Here is a 22,587-nt window from a genome sequence, read left to right on the forward strand (position 1 = left end):
TTTTTAAGTTTTTACCTGTTGTTCAAGACAAAGAGCAAAAAAGTAAAACGTAACACTCAAACTAAAGCATCTTCGCGTAAGGCGATGACATCAAGCGTGCCAGTATCCCATGTCACAGTTAGAAATCTGCAAACTTCTATATCTTGTTTTGGTTCCGACAGATAGATTCAGAACAAAAAGCATGGTATGGATTTTGACATCAGTAGAAAAGCAACTCGTATTTTTTTTTTTTTTTTCTTCTATAAAAGTATTCAAACTTTATTTCAAATTTGTCACTGTTAGGAGAAAAAAATATTGCCATTTAATTTTTAAAATGCAAAAATTTCAAAATCTTTCTGCAACCGTAACTGTTATAGAAGAATCTTTATTCACAATATTCTTGAGCTCATACCGTGCTGCATTTGCATTAAAAATGATATTCCATTTCTCTGGAAGTTCCTTCCTTTTAAAATTCATATATTGTTTTCTTTTTCAATTTCTACTATTAGTTCACACTCTCCCTATATATATATATATATATCTTGTTCAAATTTTCAATCATTAATAAAATACTTTTTATTCATCCACTCGAGTTCAAATATACTTTTTTAAACTTATAGTGGATGACACTTACTTGATGTTAATACAGTTTTTTTCAAATATTAATTAATTAATTAAATTTTTCCAATAATTTCTACCTATTTTTATCTATTTTTTTTCTATTTTTAATCCAAAAATTCAATTTAATGTAGATATCATTTAATATTTGTCAAAGAAAAGATGAATGTTGTTTTTGAACTTTAAATTTAATTGAAAAAAAATTCGTTTTTTACCGATATGAGACGGATGATTATAATATGCTGTGCATTTTATAACAAAAGCTTTAATGAAAGTTAATTATTGGAATAATATGCATTGCGGTTATTTTGAGGAAAATATATTAAATATATAAAATGAAAGCAAAATTGACACTTAAGAAGTAGAATTCTTAGGTAACTAATAGTAAAAGGTATGAAATTTGTATAATGCTCATTTAACTTGAGTTCACGACACAATAAAACCAACAGTGTAGGCAAATTTTCTTTTATTTGAGTGCATTATCAGTTTAAATTATTACACTCCTATATTTTTTGACTTGTACATATTAAACAATTACATATTTCTACAATGTGCAATGAAAACTCCTTAAAATGAAACAGGAAGTGTAGTGCTTCCTCAGTAAATAATGGCTGGCTAAATGATTTTTTTAAATAAAAGTACACTGTCTCACAAACGCTTTTTCACACACATTAACAACCATTTATTTACTCGGCATTTCACAGAAGCAAGCGCGCGCGTACTCATCGACTCTTACGAACATTCATTTTTTTTAAAAAATAAAGAACGTTGATTTCTTGATTTGTCACAAAAAATTATAGATAGTGAAATTTTATAAATGAAACAGCTTACCAAAAAAAAAAAAGTGAGTAAATCAAATCGGCTGATTATTATCAAAAATTTTATTTTTATTTTAATTCGTTTAAAATGCTTAATTTGAAACCTTTAATTTATGCTTAATTTTAACATCCACTCTCTCTAGAGTTTAGTATACGTACTTATACCAGATACTTGAGAAATTTTTTTTTTCATTCTTTCAATAAATACATAGATGTTATTTTCTCAAATAAGTACTTTGTTTAGAAAATATTACATAAGTTAAATAATATTTAAACTCCTCCATAATTTTCTTTTGGGAAAATCATTCTTAAATTCAAAAGTTGTCTATTTCAGAAATTTCTATCGCATAAATCTCTTCACGATGAAATTCAGATTTCTATTTTAATATCACATTCATATGTGATACCTTTAATTTAGAATTAATTTTAATGACTTTCTTTATTAGAGAACATTTTCTCTTAGCCCTATTTAATGAAAATAATTAATCTTATAGACCTTTCTTTGAATATTAAATTAAATATGCATAGATTTGCAAGCGTATTTACATGATTAATTGTAATTAAGCATATTAAATGTTAATATTCAAGATTTTTATACATTCATGAATAATTTTGTCATCGATTTTCTGAAAATTATTCATTTAAGACAAATAATTAAATAAAAACATCGAATCTTTGGTAGGTAAACATGGATAGCAAATTTGACATCATTAATTTAAAAAGTTGTTTACATGCTTCGGAAAGTTTATTACAATCGTGTATTTGAAAATATTTTCATCAGTTTCAAAGCTGCTCATACAGCACTGCTCTTCTCATCATCGTAATTATTATTAATACTGCAGCAAATCTTCCCGACTTCTCTTTGTTCTCGGACCCAAAACAGCGCTTGTGAAGCTGATCTCAGTATGCGAAATGATATTAGGTCGATTCACGGGCAAAGTGTCCCAGTGCGGCTTTGATGAGTGAAAATTCAAAACAGAGGAATTGTTGCAATTTAAAACATTAGCATTTCACAACCTATGCGTCTCTGATCCGCTTGAAACACAACTGAGTTTTAAATTATTTGTATTGTCATTTATGGACTGCCGAGGAGGTGGACTGCATGGCACTACCATAACGTTCCTGTCCTCTCCCTCCTGCAGACGCAATCTTAATTCCATTTCACCTTCAGTCTGACCTTCGTCATCAGATTCAGACTCGGAGTGTTCTGGCTCTCCCCTCATTTTGTATTCACCGGATGGTCTGTCCGGACTACTCGGAGCACTGTAATCACTCGGCGACACATCACTGGACTGGCAAGAGTCCGGACTATTGGCCTCAAGTTGAGATCTCACCAAGAATCCTACAGGCTGAGTCACGGCAAGGTAGGGCTGATTGGACGACCCAAGCAGGCGACCACCCTTAGCTGCTGCCTTGTCTTCGGCCAGAATGTTTTCAATGCTGAACGGATTCACCTTTTGAGTGACCATTAACTGCGGACGGTGGTGGAGGTGGTAGTCATTGAGACCCTTGCCAGGACTGTTAACATCCGCGAAGTCGTCAGTGGTGTTGTCGTCTCCCACAGAACATACGTTAACGTCTCCCAAACTACTGCTTCCACTGTTGCTGCAGTGGCTTAGTTGCTGTTGTTGTTGCGGTTGCTTACTGGTACGAGACATAGCGTCAACGACATCGAATCCCATGGTGCCTAGGAGGGCGAAGATTTCTGCACCTACTAAATCACGAGGCTCTTTGCGATCATTGATGTGCCTCAGCTCACTCAGTGTTTGGTATATTGCCTCACTGGAAAGAAAAGAATATTTTTAAAATATATAACTTGGATATGAGCTTTCATTATGACATCATTTTATTATTATTGAGAGGTTAGTTTTAAATAACATAGAAAAAATAGTGGCTTAAAATTCTTTATTTTTATATGTTGTAATTGATATATAATTTAGTCAATCATTCTCACTTTTACATATTAGGACACAGAGAAATAAACATCGACACTGGTTTGATTTAAAATTTTTGAATTTTATAACAATATTTCTTTTCTTTTCTTTTTTTCCCCGAAAATCTTATATCCTCAAAGTTATTTTGTAGTAATAAATTTTTAATTTTTATTAAGGCTATAACCGAAATTCAGTAATAGACTTGTAGGAAATATATATATTCATTAAGAGTTCACCAATACTCTGTTTTCAGTGCAACAAAACTGAAGCTTCTATTAAAAAGTAGCATCTGATTTCTTAATTTCTAATTTAATTTAATCATTTTCCGTCTAATAATTAATGCATTTTGTTGATATTCTAATGTTGATAGTTAAAATTTGGCATGATTATTTGTTACCTTAAGCATGCCGAATTGTTCAACATGCACACATAAAAAAACTGGCGTGATCTTATTGTGATTCTAGCAATGGACATAAATAATTCATTTTCCATTTAAATTACAAATAAATCATTCATTTTCGATTTAAATTACCAATTTTTCATTTAAATTACAAAACAAACAATTTTATTATTGGTAATATGAAATGTAACGATGTACTTAAAATAAAGGACAAATTGGAATCTTTTTCTTCGCATTTCTACATAAAATAGTACTTTTATTTTTGTCTGACAAATAAAATATGAAGTAAATAAAAGATAAAAGTGAAGGAAACAAACCAGCTTTAGTAAAGTTAAAGCCGCATTTTTCTTCAACTGTTTGAAAGATTTGAATTCTTTCGTAACAGTGAAATGGAGATGCAAAGCAATCATTTTCTTGTACGACATAAAATATGACCCAAAAATAATACGCGAAAGTAAAAAGAGAGTAAAATTTCATCTCAGATCTAAACTGAAACAGCATTTATATAAGTTTTCATTTTAATACTTGAGTAACTTTTCACGAGGCTGAATGGGAAACGGAAAGGTGCCAAGATGCGACGCTGTGATATGATAAACCGTTTGAGCTGAGCGAGATCTGAGATACGGAGGGAATTAGAAGACAGCTTGAATTATAGCTCTCACATTTAAACACCTCAAAATCTAGAATGAGTTTTCGTTTTTCATGAATATTTGTTCACACCTCGTTTCTTTTGATGATTTAAAATGTATGATTTACTTTTCTTCTGATGGAAACAGAAAAAAAAAAGTAAATAATATAATTTCGTTCTTGACTGTAAAGTAATATCTTATTTCCAGAACTCTTTTTGTGTGGCAACTGAAAATGTCATGCGAATATTTTAAAGAAACAGTTTTGCTTATTACTTTTTTGACTACTCTTTGTTGATTTTTTTTTCCTTTTAAGCAGAAACAAAGAAATTCTTAGTTTAAAAGAACAATCTTTTTTTTTTTTATACCGGTAGAGAAAAAGATTAATAGTAGTATTTTTAAATGTTATACAATATTTTAATCTAATTTAATCTCACACTTAAAATAAATATTTTTCTATTTCAAAGCTGTTTTAATTATCTAATTGCAATTAACTCTTAAAAGTTATTTAATACTTAATGTGTGTGTGTGTGTGTGTATGTGTGTTTGTGCATATGTACATAATAAATTGACAAAATGAATGTCGTTGATTTATCATATCATTTTCAATAAAACTTTCATAATTTGCTACCATAAATCGAAAATACACTGAGCATTTTTTTTAAAAATCTTAATGTATAAAAATTTTAAGAAATATGTCTGAATATTTCTTTTATTTTATTGATCGTTATTAATTTTAATCCCTTCATATAAAATGTTATGTTTATCTTCATGTTTTAAATCCTTCATCATACACAATGTAAAAGGGTATGTACGAATCAATATATATATACATACTTTATTTGATTGCGGAGATTTTTTTATTATATTTTTTTTTAACCACATCTAGCTTTTTAGAGAGAATTTTATGTATAAGCTGCCTCCATAAAATTCAGAATTGACGTTCCTATATTTCAAATTATTACAATAATATAAAAACTGATATTTTAAGATAATAAGTTCCTGAAATTAAAGATAATCGTATATTAAAAATTTTCTCTCCAAATATTTCCAAAGGAAAATCAAAAAGAATTCTTATAAAATTATTTATTCTTTTTTATTATAAAGCAAAAACAATGAAATAAATTATACTGAAACGGATATAACCAATATGTGTTAATGTAATATTTATCCGATATGATGAAGTCTGCTATTACAGTATGTTCACGCTTAGGCTCAGAAAAAAAAAAAAAAAAACGTTCGTACAGGAGAATTTTATTATTGGTGTAAGATTGGTGTAATTGCATCTGCTTATATATATATATATATATATATATATATATATATATATATATATATATATATATATATATATATAATTTTCACATACTTATTATTTTTTTTAAAATGATTTCATTGTTACACTTAAATTTAGTTTTTTATTTCATGTTTTATACACATAATTTATAGGATTATTAATAGAATATAAATAATTCTAGTTCAGGATAATAAATCATATCTCAACTGCTGCCAATAGAATTTTCATATTATTATTTCATATTATTAACTTTTTAAAATTTTCCCTTCGTTTTTTCGATTTTTTCCTTCAACAGCTGCAACAATGATTGTATCTCACTATTACGACGTTCCTTTATTAGCTTATCGATGAAAAAGATTAACCATTTTTTTTTTTTAAATAAAGAAACCCTTTACTATCTCACCTCAAACTGGCTACATTGACTCCCGGCTTCACTTTGGCTTGTTGCAACCGCTTTGTTTGTCTTTCCAGTTGCTTCCTGAGCTTCTTCTCCCGTCGGTCCCGATCTCTCTTCTCGATCTCTTCCGGTGGGATGGGATCTCCGGAACAGGTCTGGGGATGAGCATTGTGAGCAGGCCTCCCCGGTCCCTTTTTTGTGTTCTCTTTTTTGCGCCACTTTGCTCGCCGGTTTTGAAACCAAACCTGCCAGTACAAACCAGAATTGTGGGATTAAAAAACAAGAATCTAACATAGTCTGCTGCATTTAACCTTTGGAATATTGGTTATCATTGTTGCAATCATTTTTATAAATGCATTAGACTTTACTTAATAATGAATTGGGAAACATGTAAAAATGTATATATGTTAGAATTCATTTATTTCAGCTATATTTATTGTATTAAGAGTATACAGGTTATAAGAATTTCAAATTAGAAATCAAATGAGAAAAAAAGAGCAAAATAAAAATAATTAAATTAAAACAAAAAACAAATTTCTATTGAATTTTTGAAGATTTATTATTTTTTTGAGAAATTTTTAAATGCAATAATACCAGATATCATCTCTACTTCTAAGTAGTGTCTTAATTCTAAAATAACATTAAATTAAGTTTAACGCCTCCCTTATACATTAAGATAATTTAAGTTTTATAAAGATAAGCTTAAACTAAATTAATGAAACTTTTACTTTAAATTGTGAATTAATGCGGTATTCTGTTACTTTCTCACCCTTGGCTGTTTACAATAAATGTTTGAATTGCATGTCTTATTTAAAATTTTAATTGATGAAAATTGATTTTATCAAATAATTTTTTTAAACATGCAAACAATTTTGCACTCTAATCAAAAGTTAAATATCACGTACGCATTTTCCTTTTTATTTAAAATTCTTTGTTAATAAGTGTTTGTCAGTTTAACATTCATTGTAAATTAGGAGAATTAATTAGGAGATTTAAAGAAGGGAAAAATTAAACCAATTAGATGCAGGAGAATTAATCAGTTCTTACATAGTATTTTATTTATCATTCCATTACAAATGTGTTATTAATTACTGCATGATTAATAGCCGGACTGCAGAGATTTAAATCAGTTAAGGAAATTACATCAGATTAGTTTGAATTCTCCTGTCAATCATTAAGTGATTTCATTTATGATAAAAGATTTCAGCTTAACGTCGAAACATTGTTGTAGTTTTAGTTCATATTTATTTAAATGACTTGTTCGTTAAAATAATGCAATATTAACATCATGTTTTGAATAGATAACACCTATCAATGACCAGAATTTAAAAAAATACTTAATCAATAGCAATGTAGGGAAGCAATAATGTCAGAGAATTATCATTTAAGAATTGGTTGGAGAGGCTTTATGCTAAGTTAACATCTTGACAATTATAAATAACACCACAATTCTATTTTATCTAATCAGAGCACATCTCTTTTTTCAGATAAAGTTTTAATTAATCATAACAAACAACAAAAATTACACTAGACAAAAATTAACATCCCCGATTGAGAAAATTAAATCACTATTCATTACAGGTACTAGATTAGACTAGCCCCCGAGTAAACAAAACCCTATTTTCATCAAGCCGAGCTTCAAAGCAGCTGCAAAATGAATTAATAAAAAAAAAGTGAAGCCTCCTAAATACCTTTTTACACTCTCCACAAATAAATGATTAGAGAGGGAGGGAGATCCCCCCCCATTCTGCGGGAAGGTGTCCTAACTAAATGTCTTTGTTAGAGGGGAGCCTGATAGGTTAATTAATTATGTCACACCTTTCGATTCATCACCGGTTCGGGGCGCGCCCCAGCGAGGTGTGATTAAGAACCACCCCCTCCCCTCACCATCAGAAACAAGGTAGGTCGAGATTTAGCGGTTTTTACACCGGAATGCAATTAGAGGGAGAACCTCTCCCACTAGTTGGGATCGCATGCCCGAGCAGGGTTACCATGGATAAGCAGTAACTTTTTTTTGCGCCAACTGCTGCATATCAACCTCGCTGTTGAGCATTGAGATGGTCAGTGAGAAAATGTTTCAATTTGATATGAGCCATTTATAATGAATGCAATTCGCTATTCAGTGTTGTTGTGTAGTACTTCATTATATTCCGTTAAAATCTTTAAAGTAAAGAATGCACAGAAATACGCTGATCATTCGCATTAATTAATACCTTTAAATATAAATAACCCCAGATATTGATTGTTCGATCCCGTCCAGTCTATGATAATATTTAATTTTTAAAACAATCTATTTAGGAATCTTGTCAAATAGTTAAGTGTAAAGAGAACAATAATCCCCCCCCCTTAAAACAATAAAAACAAGAAGAAAAAAAAATTCCAGCGAAAATATTAAATCTGTATTGCAGTGGAGAGAGAAAAAATTACTAATTAACAAAGTACCAAACGCAGTAAGGGATCGTAGATGACCGCAAACTAAACTATCTTTAAGTATCTATCAGCGCTGTCAGTTACAATCTTTGTTTATTTCTCTTTATAAAGTGACTGATAAACCCTTTTGCACATCCCCTTGATTTGATCAGAGAATACTATTTGAAAAAAAAATATAACATATGTTCAGTAGTAAAATTATTCCATCATAAGAATATAACCATAATAATAAAAAAAATCTAACATACTCATTTGCAGTAAAATTATTTATTATTGACCACTGACTTGACTTATTATTGACCATTTATTGACCATTGACGAACCATAAACACAAAATAACCTATTAGAGCGCGAGTTTTTTCGATTTCCCTTCATGGCAATTAATCACTGACATATATACCTATGACATACAATACCAAATGCGTACTTTGAAGACCTTTTTCCCAATCGACTGTAACCAAAATTTGACACAGAAAAACAGTTGTAGTCACAAAATCACAAGCCGAATTTCGTATATTTAAATCAATTAGTTTTGAATTATCGCTTTTACATTCTTCTCAAAACAAAGACCTACAGATGGTCAATCCCTTGAAAGATTAAATTTAAAATTCGTCAACTTTACATTTGATATAAAATCTATGAATCAAATTTTATTCATTTAGCTCTCTTCGTTTTGTAATCATGTTTACTCATATTCGAAAGACCAGACAGACATATTTCCTCTGAAGGGATTTTGTTCAAAATTTGTTTGAAATCTTCAAATTTGGCGTAGATACACTAACATTCGTCCATATAGTTCTAAAAGTTTTTCAGTTATGTTCACAGACAGACCTAATTCCAAAAATGTGTTTTTCCGTCTCAAGGAGGTCTGAAACGGGGAGGCAAGGCAAAAACTTGATTTCGAATGGTTTTTGATACTTTTAATATTTTCTTTTTGTATACTTCAAGAAATAAAAATGTAAAATAGTAAGAAAAAATTAAAGTTGTTATAATTCCATCAAAAATGCTCACAAGTTTACAAAAGAACAACGTTGTGATTTATCAAACATAAATCGTATTGAAATGCTTGATTACAGGCTATTAACATCAATAATTTTAATATTACAAAACCGAAATTAACGAACTGTGTCTTAAAAACCGAAGCAACCATGCCAAACATAGTAACCCTTCTCTTTCTTCCCTTGGAACTAAAAAAAAAAAGCAGCTAAAGAAGAATAACACGTGGATGAAGAAGCGAGTTGAGTTGCAGCAGGGAATGAATCTTCGATGACCAAACATTGCATTCGTGATTTTTGCGTGCGTGAGTAAGTGAACGCTGCTTCCCTTCTCCTCTCCGAGGGGTGAGCCGAAAGCGTGAACGCGCAAAAATACTCCCCCTCCCCTCCTCCTTCTCCATAATATTTTTGCTAATATATTGACCGTGTTGAGCAGTGACGGACGTGGAACGCCCCTGCCCAGATGTCTTCATTGAGCCTGCCAGCTTGATGTATATAGAGTGGCGAATTTGGCACGTGAGATAGCATCTCCTACTCGGCCCATCTCCGTTGATTGAGTTTGCAGGCTTCGAACAACATTTTGGAAGAGTGTTATTCGGCCCTCTCGGTCTTATTAATTCTGAGCATTGGTATTGAAAACTGTAAATTGAAGCGAACAAGTTCCGGCTAGGAGAAAATTGTTTTGGGTCTCAAAACGTCAAGGTCGTGGGCTTTTCGAGAGATGGTTTAATAAATCTTAAGCAACGGTGCTGGTTTTTGTTTCAAGTGGTAAATAAGTTGCGGCTCATAAGGTAGGAGTCGAAATGGCATATTTCGCTGATGTATCTACTTACAAATCATGATTGAAGCATAAAAACTTTTCTGTTTTTTTTAATGTATTAAAAGAATAATGTAATGACTGTTTCATGATAATTCCTTTTTTAAGTATTGTATTCGCGAATTGTAAACAATTTCTAAACTACTTCGCTCGAAGTTTAAACTATTTCCCTACATTAAATAAAACGTGAATTTAGTCAAAGCAAGAATTTTCAAAATTTGACATTTCAAGGCCTTTAATGTTGTTAGTAACGTAAAAAAAAATTAAAGGGAGCATATGATACAACTACAGCAATTAGAATTTTTCTGAAATTATTGAATTTATGTATCAATGCCGCACTAATTTACTTACTTATAGAACATATTTGCGTGTCTTTTAAAACATATCCTTATCCTATTAGTCATGAAACAAATCCTTATTCTATTACTTATAAAGCATATCCATCCGTAAACTTATTCTTACGTCTATATTAAAAAAACTGGTATGTCATACGAATGAAAATATTGAAAAATCAAATAAGCTACATTCTTGCCTACTATCAAGTTACAATCTTACAGTTCAAATCTTCCTATTGCAAGTATTATCTTCAAAGACATTCATAGTTTCATCTGAATTTTTCTAAATTTCTAAGCAATAGGATAATTTGAATCTGCAAATGCTCAGCATATAATAAATTTTTCACTAAAAAAATCATAACATCATATTAAATATGTTATTAATTCACTATATAGATCATTGCTTTCATAATTTCTAAAAGGTATTAAAAAATATTTGTATATGAAACAATTTGGACAAAATTACAAACATTGTTCGTAATAAATACAAAAATTGGTCAGTTTTAACGGTAAACAAATTCATTCTGAAAAACAGATTTCGTGCTAAGGAACTATTTGGAAAAATCTATTTCCATAAAACAGTCGTTAAATGTGAATTTTTTTACGAAATATACCATTAAACAAAGACGCAATTTGATATAATATCATTTATAGCAACTTTGCCTCGCTTGAAAAAATATAAAATAGGATTAAATAATTCACAAACCACAATGTGGCAAAAAAGTTTCTTTTGCAAGCATAAACATTTCGACAATAAAAGCTTTAACAAAGCGTTATATTAAGTGATAAACTCATTGAAAATTTATTTGCTTTGAAAACGTGACTGTTAAATGGATAAAAGTACTCTTTTTTTCCCTGGAATTATTTTTTCTTGTACGAAATGTTTGCTTAAAACCCTTTTAAAAGTTCAGATTAAGTTTTCATTGCCATAGTGATTAATGAATTAAATTGAATGCAAAATCATTGAATAATAGAATGATATCCATGCTTCCATTGAATTTTGAATTAAACTGAAGATTTATAAAACAATCTTGCAGAATAAGATAAACTATCTTTTTGCTATTTTTAATTCAATTCCTTTGATTCGCCTAAAAGATTAGAACATAGATCCATTGCAAGTACACTAATTACTGCACAATTTTGCCTTTATTTTCCAAAATACAATAAAAATTTTAATCTTTTTGTTACTAATAATTAATATATATTTTTTACTTACTTTTTAGACAAAATTTATATTGACAAGATAAATGTAAAAAATTTATGCCGCTCAAAACTAACGTTAGATATAACATATACATAACGTAACATATATTTTAATGAGAGAAATATTGCTTACAAGTGAAAATTAATTGAAAATGAAATATTCCGGTTACTTTCTTAGTTGCAAATGCATATATTAGATCAGTAACTAAAAAAATCAATTTAAAACATTTAAGACGGAATAAAGACAATCTGTTCATTGAGCATGCTATTCGATGCTTTATTTATTTTCTATATTAATATTCATTAAAAGATATTTTTACAAACCTAAATTAAAGAAGATATTAAAACTGTTATTAACAATTTAAATTCTCTTCGATATTTGCATCCTATTTATTATATTTCAGTATTTAAAAAGAGCTTTTTACCTGAGATTATTATGAAAATTTTTTGATGAATATCACATTAATGATAATTTAAAATATCCTAATAAATAACTAACGAACTTTCAGTAATTCTTGAAAATGTCTGTCTGAAAAATCATATTCTTATTTCACACTACGTTAATGTATTCTTTTAAGCAGAGCTTACTATGTTATCAAATTCTCAGCTATATATATAAATAAGTCTAAGTCTCTATGCCTGTTTCGGCAGATATACATTACATCAAATGGCACGAAGGCTGTTCCGGAGCAAATGGAAAATTCTCACACGTCTCTATCAGAGAATCCACCCCTCTGCAAGCTTGGCGTGATTTTTATCAACTCTTCCCTCCAAAACACTTGCGCTGTTTCCATAACTCGCCTGTTCTGCCTAATTAGCCATGACACGCTGTATTAGGATGATGGATATGCACGATTGGCATGAACTGAGGCGTGAGGGCACAGATTGAGACATTACTGCTGATGACACACTGCAAAAGGGAGGATCAGACACCCTCCATGCAGGTATCAACAAGACTCGGTCCATCTCTTTAGCGGAGGGAAGATTTGCAGTAATACACTGACTGACGGCACTCTCTCTCTCCCTTTCTGGTCCGTATTGGTAATGTCACGCAATTTTGGTGCAAGCTTGGTACGTTTCAATTCCAGATCCCTCCCCCTTTTTTTTCTCTTGTTTTGATCTGCATTCACTTGTTTGGAGACTTGATTATTTTTAGAAGTTAGAAAATCGTCCACAAACAATCGACACACCGGTGTCTACTTTCTGGTGAAAATATAGCATTTGTCATCGTTCTGAATTTTTCTAATACCTTCTTTTCATTCGAAAGTCTTTATTAGATGGACTGCTTCATATTCAACTTTCTTTTTCCTTGCTGTATTTCCAAATTTTTATACTTTTAGGAGTCTTCATTCATGATTCTTTAACATTTTTATATTGATTAGTTTTGTTTCGATGTCATCATTTTGTAAACAGTTTTATATCCTTAAGTCTCATAAGATAACTACGCATACTTCTAAATATTCAACTATATTCATAAGGTATTTATTATTATAAATTTTTGGAGCATAAAATAGAATATACCTCAAGCTGATGAATGTTTATATTTATTTGATAAAACTTATACCATCCAATTGTCCCAGCCTTGAATAACAATAGATAATTTGATGCAAAAATATATTTTAATCTCTTACTAAACAAACACATAAAAACTACATTTGGCAATTATTATCAATTTGACCTCACAATCCTTAATTGATCTATCAAATTAAAAAAATATTTAACACTTTAACTTTTGTAAAATGCAGTTCTTTTTCTGGATAACAATTTCAGATTTTGATTACTAAAATTAAGAAAGTTTTCATCCAGTTATCTGCTTTTTATATAAACAAGTTAAGTTAAAGCTAACTAAAGACGAATTAATTCAAAATTTATTTACTATATTTAATTAAAGCTTTATATATCATCTCATTCATTACATAATTTCTAATAATTCTAATTCTTTTTTTTAATCAGAAAATCTTCAATTTGTTTTGTTTACAGCGTTGAAAAGTCTTTAAATTATGATCAATTTAGTTCATTCAAGCAGTTTAATTGAATGAACTAATTAATTTTAGGAATTTATATTCGGAGAATAAAACCATATTCTTCGCTAAAATATTCTTCGCTCAGTACAAAGGGTTTTGACTAGCAAAATGTTTAACAAAGAATATATTCAAATATATAAATCTTTATGCGCATTATTTTATATAATTATTTTTGACGATATATAATTTGAATAGAAAATTTATGTTAAAAAATAAACATGAAATCCAGTAACAGAATAATTATCTTTACTTTTTTTAATATATAGCCAGCGTCAACCATAATGAGAGCTAGATTATTTCGCATATATTCTTGTTATGACTGGGAAATAAAAGTGCCATTTACTTTACATATCGTCATAAAATTGATAGCAAAGAAATTTATTGATATTATTCTTCAAACAGCTGCAGATGCTAAGCAAAATAGATGGATTTGTCTTACGTGTTTTGGCCATTTCTGACAATTCAAAATGGATCATTTGCTGATAAATGATCTGTAACAAAGAACTCCGTACTACAAACTGTCCATTTTCGATCAAGTTTCATGCAGGACTTCATTGATTTTATACCCAAATGACTTTTTCTAGGCAATAGATTGTGGTATGTATTCTAGGAAGTCGAGTATTTTTTCGTTGAATTAGAGATGGATTTCAAAATATTTTCGATTATTTACACACCGGCTGATGATTATTTAGTTTCCATTCGAAGAAAGTTTTTTGAGAAATTGCGCTAATATTTGCTTAATATGATCTTATTTTCCAATTGGTTTAATATTTTTTGTTGTTTTTATATTCAGATGAATATCAATTTATAAGATTTTATCTAAATTTTAATATGGTATGTAGATTTGTAGGATCAAAATCTAACTACTGCAGAAAGAACAAAAAAAATAAGAAGAACTTTTAAACTGTTAAATATTAATAAAATAATTATGAAAGGAAGAGGAAAAAGTTTCATTCAAATTGATTTAAATTTATACAAACAAATTACTGGATTTTATGGGTAAAATTTAAAACAAAATGATATGTAAGAACATTAATAATCTTTAAGAATTTGGTACTTCTTATAAGTTATTAGTGAGTGATTATTACTTATATTATATTATAAGTTTTAAATTATATAAAAGGTTAGAGCTTCCTTTATAGAAAATATCTATTTATTTTTCTTAATATTTTGCATTATAAAAAAAATTCACAATTTTTTTTCTGTAAATGTGTGCTTTAATAAACAAGGAGGAGATTTAAATAGAGTTTTATAAAAATAAACATCATAAGTTTACATGAACTAAATTATTAATTCATAAGCATAGCATTTTTCATTTTGCTTAAGCCTACTTAAATCTATTTGAGCTTTAAAAAAATGTCTAATAACCATACTATTATTTATACATAAAAAACAAAAAGCAGAATAAAGAATCGCTTTATTGGTAAACAAAGGGAATTGAATTATTCACAAAATTCTATTGAAAAACACTCAAGGAGATTTTTCAAATTCTTTTTATCCTCTCACTGATGTAATAAAACAGAAGCATTCGTCTCCATTTTTTCAGAATCTTCTTCTAATATATATTTTTGACACAATTGGTGTTTGAACTCATTAAGTAATGTTAAAGATAAATCATAGTATGCTTGATGTGTAAAGCTTTATAATCGTGCTTAGTTATCATATCAAAAATCTAATTAACAAGCGTGTAATTTAATATTTTTTTCAACCTTAAAGCATTTCTTAATTGTTCTAAGAAAATTTAACCATTTATATTGAAGTTTTGTAGTAGAAATATCCTGACTATGCATCAATCCCTTTCAGACGTAGATAAAATAATTATACCATTTATTGGCCAAAATAATGTGCATACATTGTTCATGATTCTTCTCTATGGATCACCGGTTACTAATGTATCCGCATAAAATTTCTGCTACCCATACATCTATTTAGATTTTAAATTCACATGAGAAAATACAGTATTAACCTAACAACACCAATTACTAGAAACTCCCCCAAAATAAACAAGTTGCGTGCTCGCTTTCTCAATGAATTACTCCTGAATTTAATGGTAATTCAGTGGTCCGCCTGAAAACATCCAACAATTACTAACTTCTGGTGCAGTAGCTTCAAAGACTCAAATCGGTCTTACGAGAGATTATTTTAATACAAAGAAAAAGTAAACAAAGCTTTGTTTTCTAAAAGAAAAACCGCAGGAACCACGCATGAGATGATGCTAAAAGCCGAAATAAGTTTAAATGTAATTATAGAAAATGAGATACAAAGATTCTGCAAATCCAAAACCCACCCTCTTGACTTGACTTGACTGTAAGTGGAGTGTAACTAATAACTAGGAGGTAGCTGCAATTTTGTTTATACAAACTTAACATTGTTGCCGCTTTCACCGATTATGTGGTGGTCACTATAAGTAAAAGTTCCGTTACTTTATCATGAATACGCCTGTTTAACTCGAATCTATTATGTTTTGCAATGAAGCGTTTCATAATTGTTCAGAAAAACTACTCTGATTTAGTCTTAAGTGGATGAACAATTAAGTGATTAAAGAACGATCAATTTATGATGGAATTTTATAGGACAGAAGTCATCCGTCACGAAAGGAAGAGGTCTTAATCATCTTCATCATAATGTGACGAGTTATCTTGTCCTTTGAATAGTCTTATCTCAAACAGCAATGTCCACTGCTCCCGAAATCTCTTCGCATGATATTCAGTAACGGCAAAGAAAAACTATGATTTTATTGTAATAAAAAGAATACGAAATCTACATGAAAAGGCAATTATGAGCTGAATGGTAATACTTCAACCATCTCACGATATGCTGCATTGATTTATTCAGGATGAACTCAAAACCATTCAACTTTATCTAATCATAATTGCATAATTCAGATATCGTGATTCGAAAAATTCATTTGAATTGAAATAATTGCTAATATCTTTGAAAATGGCATATATTTTTAGATTCAGTTTCAGTGCATATGTTTGTGCACTGTTTCTTTTCTTTAAAATTATTATATATAGTGTCTATTTATTATATATAGCTTATTGATATAAAATGAATCATTACAAAGTACTTGAGATTTTACAATACCCTCATAATTTTTGGTGTCATCTGTGCAGTACATATTTAGAAATTTAGAATTATTTTTTTTAGAAAATAAATGCAATCAGCATGGAATATAAAGAAAATTTTAACTCCTAAAGAGCAGTTGAGTCATTAATTTTACACAATCATTTGATACTAAAAAAACTGACTTTTCAATGTAAATTTATTATGTTTTTTTAATTTATTTGCGAGTTTAAGCACATTAGAGTTAAACTCATCAAAATGCGTAAAATCGATTGAAATCTTCGTTTTGAAACTATTTCTGCATTATATTGCTCAATATTATTCATAAATCGACACACAGCAGTTACTTTCTCTATAAATTAATCTGTGATAAAGGAGATTTTAATCTCGAATTACTTAAAATTATTTCTCTATCTTTCTTTTAAGAATACAGTTAAAAACGAATATAAGTTTATACTTTATTGATGAATTGAAATGAATATTTTTCAATAAATGGAAATATTTCTTTATTGAAGACGCCAAGAAAAGATAAGATTTTCTTTTGAGCTTAAAAATATTTAAACATATATAATTTTAACAATACAATTGAAAAATAATTTAATATGTAAAAACAATTTAATTTTTGTTTATATTAAATATTAACACACGCACGCACGTACGCACACACACATATATATAGTAATATTTTTATTTTATATTGAAATGAAATGAAATTTTTGATAAGTTTTGTTCGTTTATAATTTTAATATAAGAAACCTTTCTACACCAAACTAACACAATTTGGTGTGAATCAGTAGTCCTATCGATTCATTCTTACATTTTGGACTCTAGTGGAAGAAGTGGACATTCTAGAATCAGCGAGATTCATTAACATAACGCACTGATGATAGAAAAAGAGAAATGGAAATTTTCCTTATTAGATAGGAATACTAATTCATATCTTTTGTTAATTCAGGGAAAAAATCGTAGAAATTATGATTTTTGCGTAATATCATCGTCAATGTGTTAATCTGATTAGAATCATAATATTTGCTTTGCCTTTCACGGCATATGTTTAAAAAAAGTTGTTGATCTATTAAATGAATTAGAAGAAACTGTATACCCTGAAAATTGATCTTATTCGTTTGTATATGTTTAAAATCTAATCATATGACAGATGGTAACTTTAATATTTTTTGTGTCTATTTCCAGAAATCCAACACCACAAATGTTCCACATCCTCTTGCAATGTCAGTTTTAAATCAAATGGTGTAACGCGAAAAGTTCTTCCGCATAGGCTTTACGTGTATGTGGGAAACGAGCACGCCATAACAACAATACAATAAACGCGAGTTTCTCTTAATGTTCAAATGATATGTAATTTTCGTCGAAGGATCCGTTTCATTCAACGTTTGTTTTCCATTTCAGCCGTACCCCGTCTTTACAGCTAAGTAATAGCACTTACCCAACCTAGCAACAAAAATCATAAAGAAAAAAAAAACCTATCCTATAGAGAGAGAAAGAGAAAAAGACCTAAAAAACAAAAGCTACCGAAGGTGCTTAAGCGATCACTGAGCATGTGCTACTGAGTTGATGATCCGTGGACTCGAACTCTGACCCTAGCTCGCCTCCCTATTCTGTTGGGGGGGGGGACCCTGTCAAATACGAGGTGCGGATCCGGCACCGGAAATAGGGAAACGGTCCGCACCAGGCCATCTGTTGTTGGAAGGGAGAAATCATTTGTAGCTTATATTGTTGCTTTTGGACTGAGGCTAAAAGAAAGACTGCAATCGATTTGAAGTAAAACTGTGCCAAACTTGAGAATGTTGTAGACCTTTAGCCCAATCGCCCACTCAATATGAATTATTCAAAAAGTATTAAGCGTGTTGAAGCATATATGTTTAATGCTTTTTATTTTTGCGTATATTATAGAATGACTTTTCATGCAAATATGGTTGTAATATATATTGGTGATTCAATAGCTAAGCCATTTTTGTTTTGTTTTGTTTTATTTGTTTCATCACTAACAGGAAAATTTGTTCGAAAATCACTCTTTGTTCCAAACGATAAAAAAAAAGGATAGATAATTTAAAAATATAAATAATGTGAGACAATGATATATGATGACAAAAATTCTGTTGCAGAACACCAAAAAAAAATCTTCATATATGACGGTATCAACTAGATTTTTATCTCAAACATTTTCTCTCACTAAAATGTTTTTTAAATAAAAATCATTTGGTTCGTTGTGAATTATTACAGCCAGTGAATAAAATCTCAGAAATAAATAAAGAGATAAATAACTATGTCACGTACATTTTGATATGTGCAATTCGAAAAATTCTATTTCATAACAATCTGTTAGCACAAATTTGAGTACATCAAACGATGGATATCGATGACGGATTTCATAATTGCACAAATCTTATTTTGATTTTAAAACTTTCTACACATTTAATGAATATTTTCTGCAACTTTTTGATCAATAGGGTTCTGGGCATTATTGTCTCTTTAAGCTCCTAATTATATCTTTAAGGATACGAGATGATATGAACAATCTTTTAAATATTTTTTGAAACCTTAAATGAAGTTTAAAGTTCTATGATTCCAATTCTTTTAAAACCAATCATTTAAGAAATGCACGACAAACTTTTAAATTGATTCTATCCGATTTAAAAATGGCTGAATAATATCTTTTCACATCCTTACAATTAAAACTTAACCGAAGTAAATTAAATAAATTAAGCGTTATGAATATAAAAATTTTTCTCGTTGCTTCCAGTTAGAGTATCATTCCGTCTCCCACCATTTTTTGAATTTTTACTAATTTTTTTAAAGGATATTGTTAATAATTATTTCAATTTGATTTTAATTTTTGATAAACTATGTAATAAACATTTTTTAATATACGGAAAACAAGACTTTTGTAAATATTTTCCCTAATTTGCAACTCCTTTAGCTTAAAAAGACTTCATATAGTCTTATTTCTTCCAGCCTCATTCCAGCCCAATTTTTTCCCCTCAAATGTGAAATAAATCAAATTTTACACAAAGAATGAAAAGTGCAGTGAGTTTTTTGGCATGTTTATTCAATATATAATCTTCAGTTCGTTTGAGTATTTCCTTAACTTTCATTTTAATAATTCATTTGAAATTTATGGGTATAAGTCTATACAAGTTGTTAATTATTATTACCAAGTCACTTTATGATATAATATTCTTTGAAAATAGGAAATTCTCTCACAGTTGACTGGTAGTATATCAATCGTCTAAGAAAACAAATTATATTTAAATTTTAGTTTTTAATAACGATAAATCTTCAAAAAGTTAAAAAATAGCCCTGCAAATTAAAGTTATAGATCAAAAGTTATGTTCCCTCGAAGTGGAAATTTTAATATTTTGAAATAGCCCAATCTGAAAAAAAGAAATTCAATCGACACTTATATCACTGCATGTTATTGGTGAAAATATATCTAAAGAGCTCCAAAAATTAAAAGTTGCCACTCAATGGTATGAATTTGTCGAATAACTGAATAATTTTCTTTGGCAAATTTCGGATGTTTTTGTTTTTGATTTATTTCACAATATTTTGCTTTTCTAAGAAAATCACACAAGTAGAATGATAAAGGAAATTTCTTATATAAATTCTACTTTTATGATATACATTATACATACTTTTCTGTTCCTTTTATATTAATATTAATTACACAAATTCTTCATTTTAATTATTTTTAATATTTTATTTAATAACAACTGAGGTAAAAAGATACTAAACTTAATAAATACTCAAATAGATACTTTTCTCAATGTCTTTTAGCGTTAAAATGAGAATAATATCAGAACACATATAAAGAGAAAAACATTTTCTAAAATATCCAAAGATGCTGCAAAACTGGTTGTATCGCGTAAAGAAAATTATTACACCTTGCATGAATAATTATCGGTGAGGTAATTGCATCAATAAGCGAATTCTCTTAGCAAATTATATATCTCAATAAACTGAGATATTCCTCGTAATAACAACGGAAATATCAAATCCCGTTAATCATTTTTCTTATCTTAGTGGTTTTCTAATGCAAATAAATTGCTTTTCTTTGCTTTTAATCAATTCATAGTACTATAATCTCCCTAATAAGAGACTACATCTTTAATATAGACTTTCTTTTATTTGGCTAAAGTCGAATGCTGTTAATATTAGGGAATCGAATCAAGATTTCAAATGTTCTGAAATTTTCTATGAAGGTCCTGTCTTCTTTTATTTCTTCAACGGACAATAGACGGAGTAGAGGCTTGGATCTGGAATTAAATTAGCAAGAAGTGAACGGAAATTTAGACCTTGCCTTAATGTTTGTTTGAAAGAACAAAGTAAGAATTACGTGACCATGACCCAAACAAACATTAAAAAACTACTCTGGGTTTAATATAAAAAAAAATTAAATGAGAAGAAAAGCACCCAAGTCAGTCAGTCAACTTGTTTTTAATGTTCAGGGACCCTATTTTTTCACTAACGAGACACCGTCTACCACCTCTCCCCTCTGTACAATGTAACGAGCTGCCCTTCGTACAATGTAACGAGCCACTATTATGATTTTTCCATTACTTCAAAGAGGAGGGTAAGGTTTCTCACCAAACCAATAGTTTTAGCCCTCTCAAGTGAAAACCATTACAGCTTTTACGAACACAGGCACCAAATCGCTCGGAAGACCCGCTGGAGAGGGTAGGCCCCGAAAAAAAAAAAAGAAAATGAGTCCAGAGAAAAACCATATAGTACCACTCAGAAGCAGTAGTGCCTCTTTCTTCTTAATGATAGTGTTCAAGCTTCAGTCCCATTACGTCAATAAGACGCTCCAGTGTAACGGAAACGCAAACACTTATGATTCTAAAAACTCCGAAAATGAATCTGGGAAAAGCAGAACGAAGGATCCCCAAAATGTTCTTTCTTTTGTTCCAGAGGTAGTCTTAAGTAACACCCTCATCAGGATGTGTGGAGTGCTAACGATATTTTAAGCAGGGTTCCATCTTTATGGATGGAAGAAACTCTGCGAACCAACGAAAATTAATCGAAGGTGCATGTGAGTTTTCGAGTAAATATAGGGCATTCGGTTACTCAAGTGAAATATTTGATATAACTTTCTCTTTGAATCCTGTAAGTAAGAGTAAGTTGTATTTCTGGTAAGTAAACTAAGTTGTATTTCTGGTAAGTAGACTAAGTTGTAAAGGAATCCTTTAAGTGTAAGTTGCATTTCTAATATTCATCTTTTATTCTCAACATTGGGTAAAATCTTATTCAGATTTGCCAACTCTTTAGATAGTTTAATTTCTAATTGTTGTCATTAAATATGAAAATAATACAAAATGTTAACGCTGTGGGCAATTTTGATTTCAGCAGAAAATTAAAGATAAAAATTTAATTAATAATTTCTTTTTATTAATATTAATAATTAAATACTATTAAAAGAATTTAATTAATTAGTTTTCAAAAATAATATTTTATTAATACTTTTGAAGTAAGGGAGTTGGATATCAACAAAAAAATATTAGAAAAAGAAATTGTAAAGATTGCTCTATAGATTAAATTTTCACGGAAACATTAAGACATAATATCATGTACCAAAAAGCGTAAAATGAAAAACATAGTGAACTGGTATTCACAGGAAAATGAATGCCATA

General features: G+C 29.4%; 1 protein-coding gene across 2 annotated transcripts in view; it reads right to left on the reverse strand.

The window, feature by feature from the left end:
• Positions 1-1,111: 1,111 nt before the first annotated feature.
• The window catches only part of LOC129985294 (homeobox protein unc-4 homolog), a 168,987-nt gene continuing 147,511 nt past the window's right edge, over positions 1,112-22,587 (reverse strand). For both annotated transcript variants that reach the window (XM_056095272.1, XM_056095271.1), the window contains 2 exons: positions 6,076-6,314; positions 1,112-3,197 (listed from right to left, as the gene is read on the reverse strand). In XM_056095272.1, coding sequence (XP_055951247.1) covers positions 2,426-3,197; positions 6,076-6,314 — 1,011 coding nt within the window. In that variant the 3' untranslated portion in view covers positions 1,112-2,425. The remainder of the gene's footprint in view (positions 3,198-6,075; positions 6,315-22,587) is intronic.

Source organism: Argiope bruennichi, chromosome 9 (genome assembly GCF_947563725.1).
Source record: "Argiope bruennichi chromosome 9, qqArgBrue1.1, whole genome shotgun sequence".
Classification (NCBI taxonomy): Eukaryota; Metazoa; Arthropoda; class Arachnida; order Araneae; family Araneidae; genus Argiope; species Argiope bruennichi.